Source organism: Sprattus sprattus (assembly GCF_963457725.1).
Source record: "Sprattus sprattus genome assembly, chromosome: 8".
NCBI classification, from domain to species: Eukaryota; Metazoa; Chordata; class Actinopteri; order Clupeiformes; family Clupeidae; genus Sprattus; species Sprattus sprattus.
Window position 1 is genome coordinate 26,943,306 of NC_137927.1, and position 22,500 is coordinate 26,965,805.

General features: G+C 47.9%; 1 protein-coding gene across 1 annotated transcript in view; it reads left to right on the plus strand.

Annotated features, from left to right (window-relative positions):
* The window catches only part of syt7b (synaptotagmin VIIb), a gene marked incomplete at both ends in the record, with an annotated part of 85,484 nt that overhangs the window by 19,936 nt on the left and 43,048 nt on the right, over positions 1-22,500 (plus strand). Inside the window, one exon of the mRNA XM_080843204.1 lies at positions 16,171-16,274. Within this exon, the coding sequence (XP_080699330.1) occupies positions 16,171-16,274 (104 nt within the window). The remainder of the gene's footprint in view (positions 1-16,170; positions 16,275-22,500) is intronic.

Sequence of the window (22,500 nt, forward strand, 5' to 3'; positions counted from 1 at the left end):
TGCAATCAGCCATGATGGATTATGATACTGAAGCTCCTCTGGTGGCTCGTCTCCATCTGCCACACCCTCGGAGGCCTATCCTATGTTTGTACCGTCTGGGCTACCTCCATCCTCAGAGTCTGTGTTTGTAAGCCCAGTGACCCTGGTGATATTTTTGCGATGGGTTTAAAATAGAGCCAAGGAGATCCCTCTTGACAAGCTGTGCCCTTTCTCTTTATCACGTCACGTTTAGCATCCAGCGGGGAATAGCAGATGAACATCCCTCCAGCCGGCGTGGAGGGCCGCAGCTCAAGAGCATTCAGATGCATATCTCCGTGATCACAGTGCTCAAACAATGCTTATCTTCAACTCCCAATTACGGCCCTCACTAAGGTTCCTCCACTACAGAGTGCGACTGAACCTGGGATATGAATGGTTACGGTATGATACGTCTGTAGACTTCCTTCCTCTCTGTACACTTGATCCTTAATGTGTGTTCTGTCTCCAGGGGATTAACCTATTCTTATCTGTTTCCCACCATACCCCACTGAGATCCGTACTGAATCAGGAGATGGTTTCCTATAAAATGCCAGTGCTTGGCATCAAACGCGGTGAACGCAGCTTAGATCTGGCCTTTTGGCTCCTCCACTGCTTCTGGTGGCCAGGTCTGAGCCGTTTGCATATCTATAAGTCCAAACCCCTTCTGATTAACGAGAAGTTACGGCGAGAGGCGTGAACATAACGTTGGGATGGTTTTGTATAGCCAACCATTTCAAAATATTTCAAAACAGATGCGATTCAGCCTGCTGAAAAAGACACGGAAACGACATCGACCTGTCAGCTGACCTTCAGACTGCAGCCAGCTCTCAGATTTGGAAGCTCCAATTATTTTTCTCATTTGGTTTAATTTTTGTCTTCTTAATGCCATGACTCTCAGAACTTCAGTGCGTTCCCTGGAGGGGGTATGTTTATGAGCTTTGGTACATGGGAAAAGAATGAGAAAAAGGGGGCAGCCCACAGCACAGATGGGGCTGACCTTCTGGTCTGCAAGAGCAATGCAGTCAATGTGTAGCGATATTGGCGGTGTTTGTTCATGCAACTCGATTATGTCCCCGTGCGCAGTATAGGTTAACTGCATCATGCCATTCTCTTAGGCAGTGAGTCAGTTTAACATGATTTTGGAAAGAGAAATACTGATAGGCTGCAGAAATATGGAGGCTGAGTGAGGTTTTCACATGGATGCCTCAGGGTCTTTCTCCCGTCTGATAGGATCATAGAGGCCCAACCTTGTTTGTCTCAATCCCCCGGCCCATATGAGTGCAGGCTGGCAGCAGCCCTCCTGTGTTTGTGTCCTCTCACGTCTGCATGGGTTTGAACTATGACAATTATACATGGCTCAGTCTTTTTCCCCCACATACATCTTTTTTTTTAAGGTTTTTATTGGGGCGTTTTTGCCTTTTTTTACCGTAAGTACAGTGAAGAGTGTGACAGGAAATGAGAGGGAGAAGAGGTGGAGAGGGGACTGGAGACATGACATTGGGCCGGATTTGAACCCGTGTCCTCCATGGGCATCAAGCCCAAATGTGGTTGGGGCTACTGCTTGCGCCACAGTGCCCCCCTCCCCCACATGCATGTTGTCTCGGGTCCTTGGATCAGGGTTTTGGCTCCCTCCGAGCGGGCCATTGCACTCACCTGTTGTGGGCAGGCCTCATTGATGCGGCTCGTTTGTGGAGTGCAGTTTCTCGGAGCTGAGTGATAGGCGCTATGTGGGCAGCGCTTACTGCCATTTCACAGTCTGGTGCTGCACTAATTCAGCTCACTCCATTAAACCGCCCGCGCTGGGCCACATCAACGCGTTTTGGCATCGCACTCTCCTCGTGATTCTGTGCAGACGTTTTGTTTGGGGTCGACCTTTTAAAGCACACGGGATAATTTGCCATGTATTGTTTTACATAACCTTATTTGATGTGTTTGGGAGGCGACGTGTTTGTGCGCGGCTGTGAGGTATTCTGAATTTGATTTGTTTTGCCTGTAAAGAGCCTCTGCTGATTAGTGGAGCATCATTGGTAGACCTCTCGTAACCCAGCGTGAGGATTGCTTCACTGTTGAGCTCTGAGGTAGCTTGACCTCTCATGACCCGTACACAAACAGTCCATTAAATTACAATTTTAAAAAACAAAGCATACTCTTAGTTTCTTGGCTGAAAGCCATTTTGTTAAAGCCACAATGCATTTATTTTTCGGCATGGGTACTCAGATGAATTGTGAAACAATTGTAATGTTCGCTCAGAGGTTGAAATAAAGGGGGGAAAGTGACTCAGTCCTGTTAAGAACTAATCAAGAGCGATATTGTTTTCCTTAGGGCAATTACATTACAACATACATGGCTTCATTTACTGTATTAGATTAGACTGAGTAATTAGACCGGCAGACCCAATATGCTTTTGGTGCAGAGAAATGAAAGCCACCAAAACCAGAGATGAATAGAATGTGCAGTCGAACCTCAAGCATCCAGACAGGCAGTGGGCAGTCAGCATAGAGGAACATAGGCCACAGTCACCATAGAGGAACATAGGCCACAGTCACCATAGAGGAACATAGGCCACAGTCACCATAGAGGGACATAGGCCACAGTCAACACAGAGGAACATAGGCCACAGTCACCACAGAGGAACATAGGCCACAGTCACCATAGAGGGACATAGGCCACAGTCAACACAGAGGAACATAGGCCACAGTCACCATAGAGGAACATAGGCCACAGTCACCATAGAGGGACATAGGCCACAGTCACCATAGAGGAACATAGGCCACAGTCACCATAGAGGGACATAGGCCATAATCACCACAGAGGGACATAGACCACAGTCACCATAGAGGGACATAGGCCATAATCACCACAGAGGGACATAGACCACAGTCACCACAGAGGAACATAGGCCACAGTCACCATAGAGGGACATAGGCCACAGGCAGGGGGCAGTCACCACAGAGGAACATAGGCCACAGGCAGGGGGCAGTCACATAGAGGGACATAGGCCACAGGCAGTGGGCAGTCAGCACAGAGGAACATAGGCCACAGGCAGTGGGCAGTCACATAGAGGGACATAGGCCACAGGCAGTGGGCAGTCACATAGAGGGAAATAGGCCACAGGCAAGGGAACAGTCCGAGCTCCAGACAGACAGACTGACAGACTGACAGACACACAGACGGACAGAGAGGGAACGGGACAGATGAAAGAAAGGCCACAGGCTTAGTCACAGTGTTCATAGGAGGTGTGTCTGTTTCAGCCTGTTTAATGGACTCACCTGTCAGAGCAACTCACTTTAGCAGTCCATCAACACAGGGCACACACTCATCCAAACACACACACACACACACACATGTACATGCACATAAACACTCATACGCTTCCATACACACACACACACAGACCAACACATATACTACAGTATATGTGGCACATAAAGTACATATAATTCAATTCAGTTCAATGTAATTTATATAGCGCCAAAACAATAAAATTGTCTCAAGGCGCTTTACAGAGCCCAGCCCCTGGACCGCCCTACATACATGCATACATGCTTACATGCATGCTCACATAGGCATGCTCATTGGCATGCATGCATGTACACACCCCCATGCAGACAGCTGATTTGAGAGGCCCATGCGGTTTGTCCCTGTGCTGTGAGACACATGAGAGCCCTCAGGTCATAATAGTCATAATGAAGCCATAAAACAACAGCCTTCCTCGCGTCTGTGTCTCATACACACAGGACCTATAAAGCCACTACTAGGAGTCTTACCCACAATATGTTCTGGTGTTAGTGTTTTTAGTGTGTGTGTGTGTGTGTGTGTATGTGTGTGTGTGTGTGTGTGTGTGTGTGTTTGTGTGTGTGTGTGTGTGTGTGTGTGTGTGTGTGTGTGTGTGTGTGTGTGTGTGTGTGCCTGTGCGTGTGTTTGAGTCGTTGATAGTGATTTGTAGCATAATGCAGTGTTTGCATGTGAGCGTCTCATCGAGTGCTGTGTCCGTACGTCACATCTGTGTAGAATAGCAGTCAAGCACGCAGATGTGGTGTTGCTAATTTCCACCCTGAAACTGTCTTTGCTACTGTGCATTAACGTGTGTGTATCTGTGTACACGCAAGGTGTGAGTGTGTATGAGGTTGTGTGTGTGTGTGTGTGAGAGAGAGAGAAAGGGGGCCTGTGGGGTAGGGGGGGGGGGGGGGGGCAGAGACAACCTCTTGTCTAATTCATTCGGACACCTCCACACCCCCCTGGGTAGTCTCCTATTGAGCAGCATTCTGCTGGCGTTCTCCACAGACGCCCCATGCTTTCCCAGTCCTTTCAATGTCGCATGGACAAGAGCGAGTGTGACATGCGACGGCCTGACAATGAAAGCCTGTTCCGCCGCGTGTCCTTGTGTGCAGTAAATTGCATTACTATCTGTGCATGTGTTTATTTTTCGCGAGTCGTCGTACGTGTGTGCCTTGCTAAGAGCAGCAATGCGCTGTACATTTACATTCCCCTCAAACAGGGCACTAACAGAGCAACGCTTTTTGTAAACATGAGCGCAGGCTCTTGGCCCGAAAGCACGGAACAGTCAGTGGACTATTAAAGATCAACTTTACATTCATAATGAGCGAGCGCTGCCTGACCGTCTGCCTGACCACAACTACTGGTGCAATCTAGTCCCTCAATCTCTTTCATCTTCCTCACAGTCCCCCCCCCCCCCCCTCAAAACTCTCCCTCTTTTTATTTGCTCCGTCGCTGTTTCCCAAAGAGCACTTGGTCTTATTCCTCGCCCTCATCTCTGAGCCTGTGCCCCTCTCCCCTCTCACGTACCCCCCGCCCCCGCCCTCCCCTTCTCCTTCTACCTCCCTCAGTCTGCCTCTCCTCTGGCCCTCATTCTCTCCCTCCTTCTATCTCTGACCTTCATTTCCTCAAGCGCTCCTTTGTGTAATCCCCCTCTCTCCCGCGCTGGCCTGGCTGCCCTCGAACCTCACCCACTCTCCCACTCTGTCTCTCCCATCCCTCATCCCCTCATCCCCTCTCCAAGCTCACCCTCACCCACTCTCCCACTCTGTCTCTCCCATCCCCTCATCCCCTCATCCCCTCTCCAAGCTCACCCTCACCCACTCTCCCACTCTGTCTCTCCCATCCCCCATCCCTCATCCCCTCATCCCCTCTCCAAGCTCACCCTCACCCACTCTCCCACTCTGTCTCTCCCATCCCTCACCCCCTCATCCCCTCTCCCCCTCTCCAAGCTCACCCTCACCCACTCTCCCACTCTGTCTCTCCCATCCCTCATCCCCTCATCCCCTCACCCCCTCTCCAAGCTCACCTCACCCACTCTCCCACTCTGTCTCTCCCATCACTCACCCCCTCATCCCCTCTCCAAGCTCACCCTCACCCACTCTTCCACTCTGTCTCTCCCATCCCCTCACCCCCTCTCCAAGCTCACCCTCACCCACTCTCCCACTCTGTCTCTCCCATCCCTCACCCCCTCACCCCCTCTCCAAGCTCACCTCACCTACTCTCCTCAGTACTCACTCCCATGATCTCTCTCCCCCTCCGTGCTCCTATGCGCTCCATCTCAGTGTGCCGTCACTCCCTCTCCGTCAATCTGTCTCTCCACTTATCTTTTCTGTTTCTGACCCCCATTTTGCACTTATTCTCAGAGTGTAGTTGCCACTGCCGACAGTTTTTTTTGTTCCAATTTCTCTTTCCATCTGTCCTTTCAGCTCTTTGAATCCTACTTCCAACCATTCCTCTTCTCTGTCTCTCTGTCTGTTTCCGATATTCATCCTCTTTCCCCAGCACCCCCACACCCACCACCCCACCACACCACACCCCGCCCCGCCCTGGCTGCCGGTGAGTTATGGCGTTCCCCGGTCACAGGCAGCCCTGCTGACTCTAAATAAACCCGTGGATGCTCCTCATTATGGGCATTGGATCACATGCCTCTGGGAAATGGACTTTGATGGGTTCTGCCTGTGAACCGCCCCGATAAATACACCTGTCAATCAAATAAATGAGAGTGCCGGGGCTGAATGCCCTGTGTTACCGCACCGTGCCGGGGCTGAATGCCCTGTGTTACCGCACCGTGCCGGGGCTGAATGCCCTGTGTTACCGCACCGTGCCGGGGCTGAATGCCCTGTGTTACCGCACCGTGCCGGGGCTGAATGCCCGCACCAATGCCGCGACGTTTGCCATGTGCACAGGTGCATCCCACAAGTGGGGGAAAAGGCGGGGGGGGGGAGAGACAGAGAGAGGAGAGAGAGAGAGAGAGAGGGAGAGGGAGAGAGAGAGACAGGGAGAGAGAGGGAGAGAGGGAGAGAGAGAGAGAGAGAGGGAGAGAGAGAGAGAGAGAGAGGTTGAGAGGTAGAGAGGGAGAGAGAGAGAGGGAGAGAGAGAGAGAGAGAGACAGGGAGAGAGAGGTTGAGAGAGAGAGAGAGACAGGGAGAGAGAGGTTGAGAGGGAGAGAGATAGAGGGAGAGAGAGAGAGAGAGAGAGAGAGAGAGGGAGAGAGGGAGAGAGAGAGAGAGAGAGGGAGAGAGAGAGAGAGAGAGAGAGAGAGAGAGAGAGGTTGAGAGGGAGAGAGAGAGAGAGAGAGAGAGAGGTTGAGAGGTTGAGAGGGAGAGAGGGAGAGAGGGAGAGAGAGAGAGAGAGAGAGAGAGAGAGGGAGGGAGAGAGAGAGAGAGAGAGAGAGAGAGACAGGGAGAGAGAGGTTGAGAGGGAGAGAGGGAGAGAGAGAGAGAGAGAGAGAGAGAGAGAGAGAGAGAGAGATAGAGAGAGAGAGAGAGAGAGAGAGAGAGAGAGACAGGGAGAGAGAGGTTGAGAGGGAGAGAGATAGAGGGAGAGAGAGAGAGGGAGAGAGAGAGAGAGAGAGACAGGGAGAGAGAGGTTGAGAGGTAGAGAGAGAGAGAGATAGAGGGAGAGAGAGAGGTTGAGAGGGAGAGAGATAGAGGGAGAGAGAGAGAGAGGGAGAGAGAGAGAGAGAGAGAGGTTGAGAGGGAGAGAGAGAGAGAGAGAGCAAACAGGTGAGCGAGCAAGGCAGCTGTAGGAGCATGGTGTCGAGCGTGCCGCTTCAATGCCTGACAAAATGGAGCTGAGTGGTGCTCACGCGCGGCAGGCGGCAGCGGCAGCGGCAGGCGGCGGTGAGAACAGCCACTCCACACCTGGTTTACAGTTCACCAGGTGACGCCGTGGCCAGGAGAGCCTGAGTCAGACGGGGGACGCTCAGCAAGCTGGGGTGCACAAGAAGACAAACAGAGAGAGAATGAGAGAGGAAGAGAGAGAAAGAAAGAGAGAGAGAGAGAGAGAGGAAACATAATTGAATGAGAGCTTACCCCCAAAAGGTGACAGTAAATATGTCGGTATCTGGGGCACTGAAGCAGTAAATCTAATGAATCTCTCTAAGACTTGCCTAATATCTCCTTTATCCCTTTGTTGCGGTGCAATGCTTCAATAGATAACAGAATGTGGATGGGGAATATGATGAGGAGAATGCAGGAATGAAATACGGGGTATGAATAGAAAGGGAAGGAGGGGTACAGGGGAGGTATTCTCTAACAGGTGGCTGGTTGGAATCATCCCTGTTAGAAAAGGTGTAATTGCTCGATAAGGGGAAATGAGGACACAGCATTACCTGTTACATTAAAAAAAGAGTAGACCTAACAGCATATTACTGTTGCACAGTAGGGCAGGGAAGAGGGAGAGGATGAATGACATGTCCCTAGTAGAGTGTGGCTTCTGTCTGAACCCGACCAAGAGAGTAGTGCCTGAACATTATTTCTAAACTTCTGTCCGAACCCAACCCAACCCTCAATGGGTCTCTATTGGGCCCTTTGGGCTTGGGTCAGGTATCCACCATCTATTTCTAGGTATCCAGTGGGGAGGGAGCGAGAGAGGTGAGCAACATCAGCGTTGACGAGATGAGAAGAGTGTTTGTGTGTGCAAAATGGCTTACCAACCTTCAGTGTCAGTAAACTGCCTCAGTTGTTGTTTGTGTCCACACTGTAAACTTGCGTGTAGTGCTGCGTGCGGTGGTGGCATGCGGGTTGATGCGGGGGGGCCTTGCAGCCATTCAGGAGCACTCCAGCGCGGGCCGTCTCACGCAGCGGTAGGGCTCGGCAGGGCGCCCATCAGTGCACGACGTGAGGCCTTATCCGGGTGAAGTCCTGTTGTGAGCTTCACAGGGGGTTCAGCCACCCAGGGCCAGGACCCGCAGCTCGCTACAGTCTGAGGGGCTGGGTACACGCTCAGGCAGACTCGCCCCTCCGCTCTCTCTCCACCAAAACATTTCCACTAATTGCCGTCTCCTGTGCCGAGCAGCGCGGTTTTTTGGGGGGGGAAATGTAGTGGGTGCACGCGGCCCAAAACCAGCTGCGCTCATGCACGACATGTGCTGTGAGTGGCTCCATCCGTTTGTCAGGAAGAGTCTTGTCGTGTTATGAAGGCTGCTGTGTTTTATGAGATGGTGCAATCTGAGGTTTGTTCATCACGCAGAGTTCATCACCATTTTACTGTGGGTGATGGCCAGGTCAGTCAATTCACTGAAATGGATCGGCTACAGGGATACCGCTACATTAAAATAATGTCTGAGCCTGCAGGGTTGGGTAAGATGAATGTTCAAAACAAGCAGTGGTGAAGCGGAACAAGTTGCCTCTTGTTTTAACATAAAATGTAAAACAAAAAAAAACACTTAAATGAAAAAGAATGCTGGGCCTTTAAATCTACTGCATTCATTTGTTAGTAATGACCTAGGTCTGTAGCTAACACTGTTGGGTATGCACCTCTGGTAAAGGGTTTTTTCTCACTGGATTGTTGATGTAGTGCTTTGCCAGCTCAACTATGATGCATGATTGCATATTGCATGAATACAGACATATTTAATCATTTGCCCTAATATTCATCACATTAGTGAGAAGGAAGAGAACATGTCACAAATGCATTTCTCCAGGAGAGATGTAGAATCAGTTTCAAGATAAAGGTAATCTTATATCATACGTCAATATTAATATTTGTCCTTTTGTAACATTTTAAGTAGCAACAAAATGGTCAGAGTCAGGCTGATGTGAGGAGGTCTTCATGAAGCCGGTGCAAAACAGGGACTTAACCGGCACCAGAACCCATAACCGTACAGCCAGCTCTGGTTAACAGGCACCTTGGGTGCCGAGCAACCTACTTTAAAAAGAGGCAGGCCCAAAGGCAGGCTAAGGAACAGCATCAGGCCTATGAAGAAGCAGTTCTCAGCTCTGCGCAAGGTGCGTCAGGCCCTCATCTGGTGTCTCTCTGCTGGTCAGGGGACTTATTGAGGATAGAGCTGGCCTCATCGTTCCCTAAAGAGACCTCATCTGGTGTATGTGTGTGCTCGTCAGGGGACTTATTGAGGATAGAGCTGGCCTTGTCGTTCCCTTAAGAACCCTCATCTGGTGTCTGTGCTGGTCAGGGGACTTATTGAGGATAGAGCTGGTGTCGCCGTCCCCTAAAAACCCTCATCTGGTGTCTGTGCTGGTCAGGGGACTTATTGAGGATAGAGCTGGCCTCATCGTTCCCTAAAGAGACCTCATCTGGTGTATGTGTGTGCTGGTCAGGGGACTTATTGAGGATAGAGCTGGCCTCGACCTTCCCTAAAAACCCTCTTCTGGTGTCTGTGTGCTGCAGCCTTCGTCAGCACTGCATTTCTCAGCCAATAAACAGTTCTGGCTTTTTTACATGTATCGTATCCATTCCATTCCATTCAGACCTAAAAACCCATTGAAGACCTCTGGAATGTGATCAAAAGGAAGATGGATGGTCACAAGCCTAGCCAGTAGTGGCATGAATTCACCCAACAGCAATATATGAAAGACTGGTGGAGGGCATGCCAACACGCATGACATTTCTGACTGAAAATCAGGGTTATTCCATTAAATATTGATTTCTGAACTCAACTTCCTGAGTTAAAACATAAGTATTGTGGTGTTTTCTTTGCATTATTCAAGGTCTAAAAACACTGCATCTTATGTTATTTTGAACAGTTGTTTTTTTCTTCAAATAAATGCTCTAAATGACAATGGGCCTCATTCTCGACAGCAGTTGGGAAGACTTTCCGAAGGATTTCAGAAGGAACTCCACTTCGGAAACATTTATGAAAACATTTGCATTCTCGTTATTTTTTTCTTCTGTGCTTTCTTCTGAACTTCAGACAACTTTCAGAACTCGAAATAGCAGTCGTAACTCTACCGGAATCTTCTCAAATGGGATTCCACGGGCCATCTTGTGGTTATTTGAGGAATCGCGTTGAGGAATGACATTTGAAAAAACTCCGTATTACAGTAAAAGGGTTAACGGGCGAATTTGTGAGAACCCGTTGGAGATTGCGTTCACGTCAACTCTACAGACATCCTCGGATTAAAATAATTATGATAATAATAAATACGAGAATATTTTTATCATTAACAATTACGTTTCACATTTATAGTCATAATTATACGAGGTAGTGTTTATTGTTACACTAGGTCTATATGGCTCGTAGCTTGACTGTTCTCTCCTTTGTAAGTCACTTTGGACAAAGGCCGCGTCTACTAAGAGACTGATTGTGAATGACATGAACACTGCAAATGTAAGTGAATAAATAAATAAACACTAAGGTCAATCTCTAAGAACTAAGGAATTAATTTATTGCACTTTATACTACTACTGGTGGCCAGTCTTCACCCCTATGGTGGCCATTACGAACGACAGGACGGACTACAACTTATACTCGTACTTGGGACCGGTCTTCACACCTATGGTGCCTATTTTTCGATTAAAAAAAAAACAAAAAAAGTGACTACTTAAATGTGTTTTACGGACTTCGGACGTTCAACGTTATACAATATCTCCACCTTATTAATGAACACCTGTTACGAGGTGGATTCGGAAGATTGTGACAGCACACGTTTCTAAAATTTGCGTCTCCTAATAAGGAGCTGGCAGGGCGTGTATGTATGCAAATCCACTTTCACGAGAACGCGCATCAATCTAAGAAGCTAATCGGAAGGAACCCAGCTGAGAAGACTTCGGCTGCTTATGAACACATTTTCAAGCGTGCGGGAATGCAGCGGAAGCGTTTCTCTTACGCTGTTTTTGCGAAGTCGTGTAAGAAACATTTCTGAAGAATTACAGAAAAAGGTCGAGAATGAGGCCCAATGTTCTTCGGAATTTGGGAAAAAGGTTGTCTGTACTGTATAGCATACAACAGAAATTCAATTTGACTAAAACACATAGTACCTGTAAATAGTTAAACCTGAGAAAATGATAATTTTGCAGTGGTCTCTTAATTTCTTCCATAGCTTCGTATCTGGAGCAGTCAAAATTGAGGTGAAGCTCGCCCCTCTCCTGAGAAAGGTTGCTTAGCACTTTATCTCACCCCGGTGTGCCAGCCTCCCCGTAATCCAATCAGCAGAGTCTTCATTAAGCATTTATTAAGATGTGTCATTTTCTGATAGGGACCATGATTTTTCTTCCCTGTGACTCTACAATTAGATATGAGCAGCATGCAGTTATTAAAGGCAGATGAATAACATCCATTGTCCAGTTATATCTCATTTTGTTGCTATTTTGTTGGTGCTTTTAATAGTCACCCCTTTAAAGCACTACATCAATATAACTCTAAGGACTGGCCCCGCTAACTGCCTGCATTCATTAGTTAAACCATCAGACATCTTCAATGGAGGCTGCCTTGGGACACAACCGGGAGAGTTAGATATGTTTTCTATGGTGGGTTGAGCCATCAAGCAGGAATCCATTGTTACAGATTTCTTGATTTGGTTTGACTAGTTTTCTTGATCTATTTGTCAATGTCTTTTCATGGGGGTATTGCGTAATTCGTATTTATCATGCATGCATATTTTCGATAATTATTTGTGCATTTCAACTTTGCTTTGATTTATAACATTGCCTGAAGGGGAGATATCTGACTCGTCAGTGCCCCCTCTGGCTGAGCTGAGATTTCACAGGTAACTGTAGGTCATAGTGGTTGGTTAGGCAGACTTGGTTTGTGTGCTCAGTTTGGTTTCACTACACTTGGCACTTTTGTTTTGTTTTGTTCTAACGCTCCTCTCTGGCAATAGCATCCAGTCTTATGTAATGGAAGGTAATTTAGTATAATGTGTTCAGTGCCACTGTTCTCAGTTCAGAGAGTTACATTCCACTCATCTCTGCCCTGTGATTGATGACATATTTGTTTTGTTGCCAGAAAATGTCTGCACTATTGAAGCACAGAGGTATTGTGACTTGTGCAAGGTTTTCTGTCAGCCACACGATAACATTTATCATTCATGACAAGCCGCATTGCAATCCTCTTTCTGTTGCTCACCCACAAGTCTTATGAGCGCTTCAAAAGCCCGAGGTTGTATTTTCTTTGTATTGTTTATTTTTGTATTTTTTTTTTTTGTTTACATCATGATCTGTAACTGTGGTTATATGTATAGATGTGAGCTTGGCGTTTGAATTCAATAAAAGAAAATAGGAAATGAATGCTGGATACAATATAATGACTGTTTTGCTCTAAAATTAGAGCAACATTTCAAAAAGGGGCTGTTTGAAGTAAGGAGGTGATATATTTTTGACATTTTAATGTCCTAAATTTCCTTTTGAACTCTTTAAACCTGCAGATGAAACTGAGGAGAGCATCTGCATTTGCCGGGTAAAAAAACCCAACGAGATCTATGGAGAATAGAATCAGCTGTGTGGGCTGATAGAGATTAGGCCCAAAAGTTATTTTCTCATTTACATATTTACTCACTCCCCAGGGAGACAGGGGGGAAATATGATTTATAGGGCAAGCAGGTGCTGAGAAAATGAAAGAGAGGGGCTGTTTATTTGTGTAAGTTCCTGTGTGTGTGTGTGTGTGTGTGTGTTTGTGTGTGTGTGTGTGTGTGTGTGTGTGTGTGTGTGTGTGTGTGTGTGTGTGTGTGTGTGTGTGTGTGTGTGTGTGTGTGTGTGTGTGTGTGTGTGTGTGTGTGTGTGTGTGTGTGGCCAAAGAACGATGCTGAGGTTTTCTCATTCTTTAAGTGACATGGACTGCCAACACGTGTGGTTGCCTTTAGAATGGTCTGTGAGAGGCCCGAGGCAGAGGAGAATCACAGCAGAGGAGAATCACAGGAGAGGAGAATCACAGGAGAGGAGAATCACAGGAGAGGAGAATCACAGGAGAGGAGAATCATAGCAGAGGAGAATCACAGGAGAGGAGAATCACAGCAGAGGAGAATCACAGGAGAGGAGAATCACAGGAGAGGAGAATCACAGCAGAGGAGAATCACAGCAGAGGAGAATCACAGGAGAGGAGAATCACAGGAGAGGAGAATCACAGGACAGGAGAATCACAGGAGAGGAGAGTCATAGGAGAGGAGAATCACAGGAGAGGAGAATCACAGCAGAGGAGAATCACAGGAGAGGAGAATCACAGGAGAGGAGAATCACAGGAGAGGAGAATCACAGTAGAGGAGAATCATAGGAGAGGCAGAGGAGAATCACAGGAGAGGAGAATCACAGGAGAGGAGAATCACAGCAGAGGAGAATCACAGGAGAGGAGAATCACAGGAGAGGAGAATCACAGGAGAGGAGAATCACAGTAGAGGAGAATCATAGGAGAGGCAGAGGAGAATCACAGGAGAGGAGAATCACAGGAGAGGAGAATCACAGCAGAGGAGAATCACAGCAGAGGAGAATCACAGTAGAGGAGAATCACAGTAGAGGAGAATCATAGGAGAGGAAAATCACAGTAGAGGAGAATCACAGCAGAGGAGAATCACAGCAGAGGAGAATCACAGGAGAGGAGAATCACAGCAGAGGAGAATCACAGGAGAAAGGAGAATCACAGGAGAAAGGAGAATCACAGGAGAAAGGAGAATCACAGCAGAGGAGAATCACAGCAGAGGAGAATCACAGGAGAGGAGAATCACAGGAGAAAGGAGAATCACAGCAGAGGAGAATCACAGCAGAGGAGAATCACAGGAGAGGAGAATCACAGCAGAGGAGAATCACAGGAGAGGAGAATCACAGTAGAGGAGAATCATAGGAGAAGAGAATCACAGCAGAGGAGAATCACAGGAGAGGAGAATCACAGGAGAGGAGAATCACAGCAGAGGAGAATCACAGCAGAGGAGAATCACAGGAGAGGAGAATCACAGGAGAAAGGAGAATCACAGCAGAGGAGAATCACAGCAGAGGAGAATCACAGGAGAGGAGAATCACAGGAGAAAGGAGAATCACAGCAGAGGAGAATCACAGCAGAGGAGAATCACAGGAGAGGAGAATCACAGCAGAGGAGAATCACAGGAGAGGAGAATCACAGCAGAGGAGAATCACAGCAGAGGAGAATCACAGGACAAAGGAGAATCACAGCAGAGGAGAATCACAGGAGAAAGGAGAATCACAGCAGAGGAGAATCACAGGACAAAGGAGAATCACAGTAGAGGAGAATCACAGGAGAAAGGAGAATCACAGCAGAGGAGAATCACAGCAGAGGAGAATCACAGCAGAGGAGAATCACAGGACAAAGGAGAATCACAGTAGAGGAGAATCACAGGAGAAAGGAGAGGAGAAAATGCCTCTGAGGCGTGGCGGACCAAAGAAGCACACGCTTGTCTGTCAAGGTTGTGTTTGTGTGAGTGCTGATCGGCCAACAAAAGCGGAGACTAAAAGAACAAAATACGCTTACATTTATTTACAAGCGGGGACCAGGGAGATGGATACTGGCAATTACAGCACACAGTCCCTGGAGGGGTTTAATTGAGCTGGATTGGGTAATGACTCCAGTGCAGAGGACCTTAAGAGTGTGCCTGTTAACCCCAAGTGTGTGTCTTTCTTCCGTCTAGCCTTGTTTTTCCCCCTGTTGGCTCACCACAGGGTTTGTGTGTGTGTGTGTGTGTGTGTGTGTGTGTGTGTGTGTGTGTGTGTGTGTGTGTGTGTGTGTGTGTGTGTGTGTGTGTGTGTGTCTGTGGACTAGCTACAGTATGATTAATGAGGGGAGAGGAAAAGGCACATTACCAACTCACACTCTTCCGTCTTTTTCACTCCCACTGAAATGTGCCTCATTTTGGTGGGAGTGATATCCTTAAATCATTTGTTCTTGTTTCTCTCAACCCCTCACCACCACATATACACCCCATATCCAACATGCAACCTAACCTTCCTCTATTTTCTATCATTCCTAAATCACTCCCTCCTCCTCCTCCTCTGCTCCCTCCCCTCGCTCACGGTCCGGGTTATCCTCAAGGTTACCTCCTTTTGTGTAGTCCTAGGGGACAGCCTCCCTAAATCAGCTGAAGGGGGTGTCGAGACCCCGCTGTATTTTTATCAGCTAACAGATCTTTTTTAGCATACAAAAGCGCCATTAACTGCACAAGTAGGTCTTTAGGTAGCTCTGATGGCCTCGCACTCAACTCCGCATTTACTGCTTGAGTGTTGCATGGTGGCCGCCGTGATTTGTCTCTCTCACCTTGACTACAGAAATGGGTTGCTTTTTGGCGAAACAGTCAGTGTGCACCGGACAGACGCAAAGAGGATGTGAAGTGTCATGTGGGGTCACATCAGTGAAATGGATGATGCATGAAGGATGTGTTCAGACATACATTACCTCTGAGTACCGCTACTCCTGCCTCCCGTCCTCCCTCTTGGGTTATGAATGACGAAGCCCGGGCATCTTGGGACCTTTCGCTATCGCTATCTTTAGCCTCGCTACAAGGTCCTTATCTGAAGGGCTGTGTGTTCATTCCATCCAAATATGTTTGAGAAACAGAAAACAGAGGAGAACAATTAAACATAAAAAAAACTACAATTAAGTGTTCTAATCCTCTTTTATCCTTTTCCCTTTTTTTTGCCTCTCTCTCTCTCTTATGAATCTCTTTTTTCACGGTCATTGTCAATTCAGTTTTCATCATAGCTTGCTTAGCAGGCTAATTGGCATGGCAGAAATGCATTTGAGACACCTCATTATGTGTGAACAGATTCATGAGTTTAGGGTAATCATAAGATATTGTGGGATTAAAACCAGATCCATTTCAAATTTCAGACGGCGGCGGCTGGAAAATATAAAAGGGGGCTACACTGCGGTCAGCCGAGAATGATGAACTAAGGGCTTTATAAAACTCTTTTTGTTCAAATCTCTTTTTTGTTCTCCTCTCCTTCTTTCTCTCTCTCTCTCCCCCTCTTTCGCAGGCTCAGTGTCTCTCAGCGTGTTCCTGGTGTCTTTGGGCCTGACGGTGTGTGTGGTGTGGCTGGTGGCCCTGTGCGGCGTCTGCGGTTGGTGTCAGCGGAAGCTGGTGAGTGACGTCAGCACCTCCCGCTCCTGAGCCCTGTGAAAAAAAACCTCCTCTCTATGGCAGAGGTGGTGTAGACACACACTCTGGAATCCACCTCTGCATTTAACCCATCCAGGGAAGTGACACACACACAGTGAAGTGAGGTTACACACTAACCCGGAGCAGTGAGCTGCCTTTGGCGGCGCCCGGGGAGCAGTGATCGGGCAGTGCTTTGCTTCAGAGCCCTGTGACCATGCACCACACCTCCCTCTCCAGAGCCCTGTGACCATGCACCACACCTCCAGAGCCCTGTGACCATGCACCACACCTCCAGAGCCCTGTGACCATGCACCACACCTCCCCCTCCAGAGCCCTGTGACCATGCACCATGCACCACACCTCCAGAGCCCTGTGACCATGCACCACACCTCCCTCTTCAGAGCCCTGTGACCATGCACCACACCTCCAGAGCCCTGTGACCATGCACCACACCTCCAGAGCCCTGTGACCATGCACCACACCTCCAGAGCCCTGTGACCATGCACCATGCACCACACCTCCAGAGCCCTGTGACCATGCACCACACCTCCCTCTCCAGAGCCCTGTGACCATGCACCACACCTCCCTCTTCAGAGCCCTGTGACCATGCACCACACCTCCAGAGCCCTGTGACCATGCACCACACCTCCCTCTCCAGAGCCCTGTGACCATGCACCACACCTCCAGAGCCCTGTGACCATGCACCACACCTCCAGAGCCCTGTGACCATGCACCATGCACCACACCTCCAGAGCCCTGTGACCATGCACCACACCTCCCTCTCCAGAGCCCTGTGACCATGCACCACACCTCCAGAGCCCTGTGACCATGCACCATGCACCACACCTCCAGAGCCCTGTGACCATGCACCACACCTCCAGAGCCCTGTGACCATGCACCACACCTCCAGAGCCCTGTGACTATGCACCACATGCACCATGCACCATGCACCACACCTCCAGAGCCCTGTGACCATGCACCATGCACCACACCTCGAGAGCCCTGTGACCATGCACCACATGCACCACATGCACCACACCTCCCGCTTCTGACCTTGGGTCCAGAGGTCCACTTTCGAGAGGGAAATAGGTTAAGTTGTTAAAGCCTATAATGTCTATGTACGTATGGGCCCATGAGGGCCGCCCATCAAGCTAGATAGATAGATAGATGGATACTTTATTAATCCCGAGGGGAAATTAAAGAAAGCTAGCCTCAGCCACAGGCCTCAGCCTCCCTCCCTGAATCATTAAACTAAAGAAGGGAATATCTCTTAAACGCAGCCCAGGCTCTTGCACTGGCTTAAGGAGGCCTTTGGGAACATGCGTCCAGACTAAGATATGTTATGAGCACATTTCAAAAGATGAATGTCTGTATGGTAGCCTTAATCAAAAGTAGGGTGACCAGATGCAAACACACTAAATGTGGGCCATGTTTGTGTGGGACATGATGTTACCAACGCTGAGGGGTAGCCTCAAACTTTGATATAATATCCATCTAACTGAATTCAATTTGTATTCTGCCTTTCAGCTCGTAAACACCTACACTTTGTACTCTTTGCACTCTCGATTTCACAGATCACCAGAAAAGATACAAGCTAGAGCTTTTGCTATTTGAAAGTTGTGATGTCGCCTGGTAGCGTTTACTTTATCTGCAAAGTCTGTGTCAAAGTCAGAGGAGTCCACCCCCCACGGTCTGCACAGTTTGATTGACGGCCGTCACAGCCTATTGATGATCATCTTCACTGCTCTCTTCTCAGCCAATGGATGAAAGCCAGGCATTTAGAAAGGATTGGTTGTGTTGCATTTGTACGAGCCAGGTTACTGCTTTTGATGAAACGCTGTAAAATGAAGTAGAAACTATAACGCAGCGGCATAAACGGCTCATGTGTCAGGTGGGCTAAAGAATATGCATCCATTGGATTTCTGACAATTCAACACCAAATGACCAGTGGAAATGCCGAACATTATCTCAATATGCACGAGGGTCAAAATACTGTGCAGTCCAACGCAGAGTGGGATACCTGGTCACCTTAATCAAAAGACATCTGTCTAGTTATATAGAGTATTGTGAACTGTTGTGTCCTGTAGCCATTTTTAAGATAGTCACATCAGAACATGGATTTAATTGGAGCGCTGCATTGGGAGTTGACATTTTGTTTACAAATGAGAGCACAGCTCTTTGAGTCTTGTGTGTGTGGGTATGTTTGTGTGCGCGTGTATTTGTTTACATGAGAATGAATTGGTTGTTATCAGTGATTGTTGGAGGCAGGGGGTTTGGCACTGCTTGTCTGTGAACACCATGAGGTCAGTGATTCCACCGACTGCGTCTCATTTAGTGCACAGTGCTTCATAGTCGACCACACAGAGAGAATGATATACACAACAAATATCTGAGGGAACAGCTGGCTCATAAGTCCACTAGCACAGCCCACAAAGATAGATTTTTCATAATTGGAGAAAAACACTGTGGATGTGGATGCGGTTTCGCAGGGAGAGAGAGAGAGAGAGAGAGAGAGAGAGAGAGAGATTTGATATGTGTATGTGTGGCTGTCTTTGTTTGTGTGTGCATTTTAGAGAGTGAGAGAGAGATTACATGTGTGTGTGGGGCTGTCTTTGTGTGTGTGTGTGTGTGTGTGTGTGTGTGTGTGTGTGTGTGTGTGTGTGTGTGTGTGTGTGTTTGTGTGTGTGTGTGTTTGTGTGTGTGTGTGTGTGTCTGAAAGTAACCATTAAGTGAGAAGCCTTAGACAGGAAGTCTCATAGGACCAGGGCAGGATGCATTAGGACCCAGCAGGCACTGTTTATATCCAGGGTCTGTGACTATCCTAAAATGACACACCAGAGCCTGGCCCTCCAAATTGTACTGCCTATAACTCCACTGATTCGGGTATAATTAACTCTGATTAATAATTAGCCATCAGCAGCCGGTTCATTAGAATGGGAGTAGAATGATGGTGAGTGGATCAGTATTTAGTATTGGCAAATGGCTTTATCTTAAATTAAATTCTGTTATGGGCCCACACATTAACCTCCTCACTCTCAGCCACACAAACAGTTTGGGAGGCAGTGAGAACTGTACTTGTCTACTGCACAAACAGTTGTCAATTCAATTTTTTATTTATATAGCGCCATAACAATACAATTGCCTCTAGGCGCTTTTGGAGGCAGTGAGAACTGTACTTGTCTACTGCACAAACAGTAAGGCTGCTGCCTTTTTTTTAGATTGACACTGTTATTCGATACCAGCAAGACAAGTGAGATTGACTGATGTGTGTGAAGTGAGACTGGCAGTCTGTCTCCTTTGGAGATGGAAGATAGCAGGAAGAGGCTGACCCATGATCAGGGCAGGGGCGGGCCCATCCCAGCATCAGGGGCTGTGTGGGTCAGTCCCTAGAGTGGAATTGAAAGTGAAAGTGAAAGTGAATCTATGGGGCTGTGTGGGTCAGTCCCTAGAGTGGAATTGAAAGTGAAAGTGAAAGTGAATCTATGGGGCTGGTTAGTTGTGGATTGAAACTGGTTATGCGGGGGGGGTGAAGGTAGACTGCTGTTAGGTGTTGTGAAAGGCAACTCCAGTGTGCTTAAATGAGGGAATAGCGTTGACATTTCGCACATTTCTAACTCTAGGGGTCCAGTTCACCCAACCAACTCCTCAAGCATACACAACAAACATTCCGATCGGAAAGAGCTGAATGGTGTGGATTTCAGATGTTTACATCATCCTGCTTTGGAAGTGTGTGTGGCTTTGGAGCGCTCTGTTTGAGTCTACCTGCCAGTGAAGCTGGTAGGGTTTCATTTGGTGGGTGTTAATTATCCACCCTGGGTGGAACTAGTGCACTGTATGGAGTCATTATCATGCCAGCTCCCTTTGTCCTTTGTGTCCCACACTCATGGCACACACACACACACACACAGACACACACACACACACACACACACACACACACACCCACACACACACAAACACACACACGCACGCACACACGCACGCACGTACGCACGCACACACGCACGCACGCACGCACGCACGCACGCACACACACACACACACACACACTCACCCACTCACACACACACACACACACACACACACTCACCCACTCACACACACACACACACACACACACACACACACACACACACACACACACACACTCACCCACTCACACACACACACACACACACACACACACACTCACCCACTCACACACACACGCTCACTCACTCACTCACTCCCTCTTTGCCTCACTCACTCACACATTCATATTTCACATGCACAGTCTTGCACACACATAAACAAGGTGAAGATTTGCAGTGTTTTATAGATGCACACACACACACATGTGCTCTAGAGGGCCAAAAATGCCCTTTACTGCCAAAAGATAACTGCTGTATTATATATAGCTCCTGTCTCCACATACATCACTTGTTCCACACATGAAATTGGACACTTCATACTTCTCTTCGTGGTATTCCGGAGATTCCTCGAGACGAAAGGATCTTACATTTGAATATTGCAGTTTTTTTTGACAGAACATCACAGTGTGTTCTTGGTTCATTTTCACTGATAGGCTAATTGGATTTTTTTTTTTTCATTCTAATCTTTGCCCTCAATTTCTTCTCAAAATGCATGAGACCTGTTTATCAGAGAAAGTCACAAGAAGTCAGATGCCTCCATTGTCACTGGTTAATGATAAATTACTATCAAATGATATTTCAGTGCCCTTTAATTCAGTTTCAGTCTCTGGGTTGATCTAGATGAAGTTAAAGTTAAGATTTAAGAAATCAATGGAGTATTGTGTCTATTGTCTCATCACCTACGTGTATATACATCAGTGTACACCTTAGCTTTGCCTAAACGTCTTGATACAAAATGAACCACGTTCTGTAAAGATGTGCCCCTTAACATCTATACTGTACATGGTGGTCGAGGTGCCTGAACATTATTTTTCTTGGTGTCAGGTATAACTGGAATCCGATGTACTAGTCTATGCATTTAAGTCATTCAGGAAGAGGAAAGCCTCTGGTGAGATGAATTAAAACATTCACTGGACTGACATTCAAGTCACTGAAAGAGTTTCACCATTCATCAGAGCAGCCGCGGCCAGGGACCATCTCTGGGCAATGAGCCATCGCACAGGGGAAGGGTCATCTCACTCAGATGTCCTCACTCGTTAGGAGGCGTTGAACTGCGTCGGTTAAAAGGCCGAAGTCTTCCCGCTCGGCGCTCGCCCTCTGGAACTGAAGCTTCAGATGAATGGCAAGGCTATTGCAGTGTAGTAATCGAAATCCAGTAAATGTTTTCATTTGTTTTGTCCACTGCAATCTTTTGTACAGACCATTGAACATGTCTTAACTTCCCATTTAGGTATATTCGGATGTTGGTTGTGTACCAGCTGACCCACAGTCATATACACACAGACACACTAACACACACAGACTCATAGGCACACACACTCACGGAAATCTTCTGGACTAGATCCATAATGTGACCATCTCTTCTCCCGCACAGTCCCACGCAGTAATGTGGACGAGAGAGCACATCGCGGCGGACTGCTCAGCGCGCTTACATAAGAGCGTCTTCCTGCCTGAGAGACACAGAGGCCTGGGTGCAGTTAATGCCCCATGCCGGCCCTGAAGGGCCCACTAATGATTCATATGTTTATGCCCATGTCGTTCCATGCCATCGGGTAATTCTAGAGCTTTGTGAATGTAGTAGCTCTGTAAATTCTCGCTTTGCCTTTCTGTCTTCTGTTCTCTCTCTCTCTCCCTCTCCCCCTCTCTCTTTCTCTCGCTCTCTCTCTCTCTATGTCTCCTTCTCTTTCTCTTTCTCCCCTCTTCTCTTCCCACTATGCTGCACATCATGCGTGCTGATCCTCTGGACTGGCAAGCATGCGTGTGTGTGTGGGAGTAAATGCAGATCAACACGGGCGATTCCACCTCTCTCTCTCTCACCCACCACCACCACCCACTCCATCCCTCTCTCTCTCTGTTTACCCGGAGTAAATGCAGATCAACACGGGCGATCCAACTCTCTCTCTCTCACCCACCACCACCCACTCCATCCCTCTCTCTCTCTGTTTATCTGGAGTAAATGCAGATCAACACGGGCGATTCCACCTCTCTCTCTCTCACCCACCACCACCACCCACTCGAGCTGTCTCCCTCACCCACTCCATCCCTCTCCGTGGCTGTTTATCTGGGCCTGTGTCTCT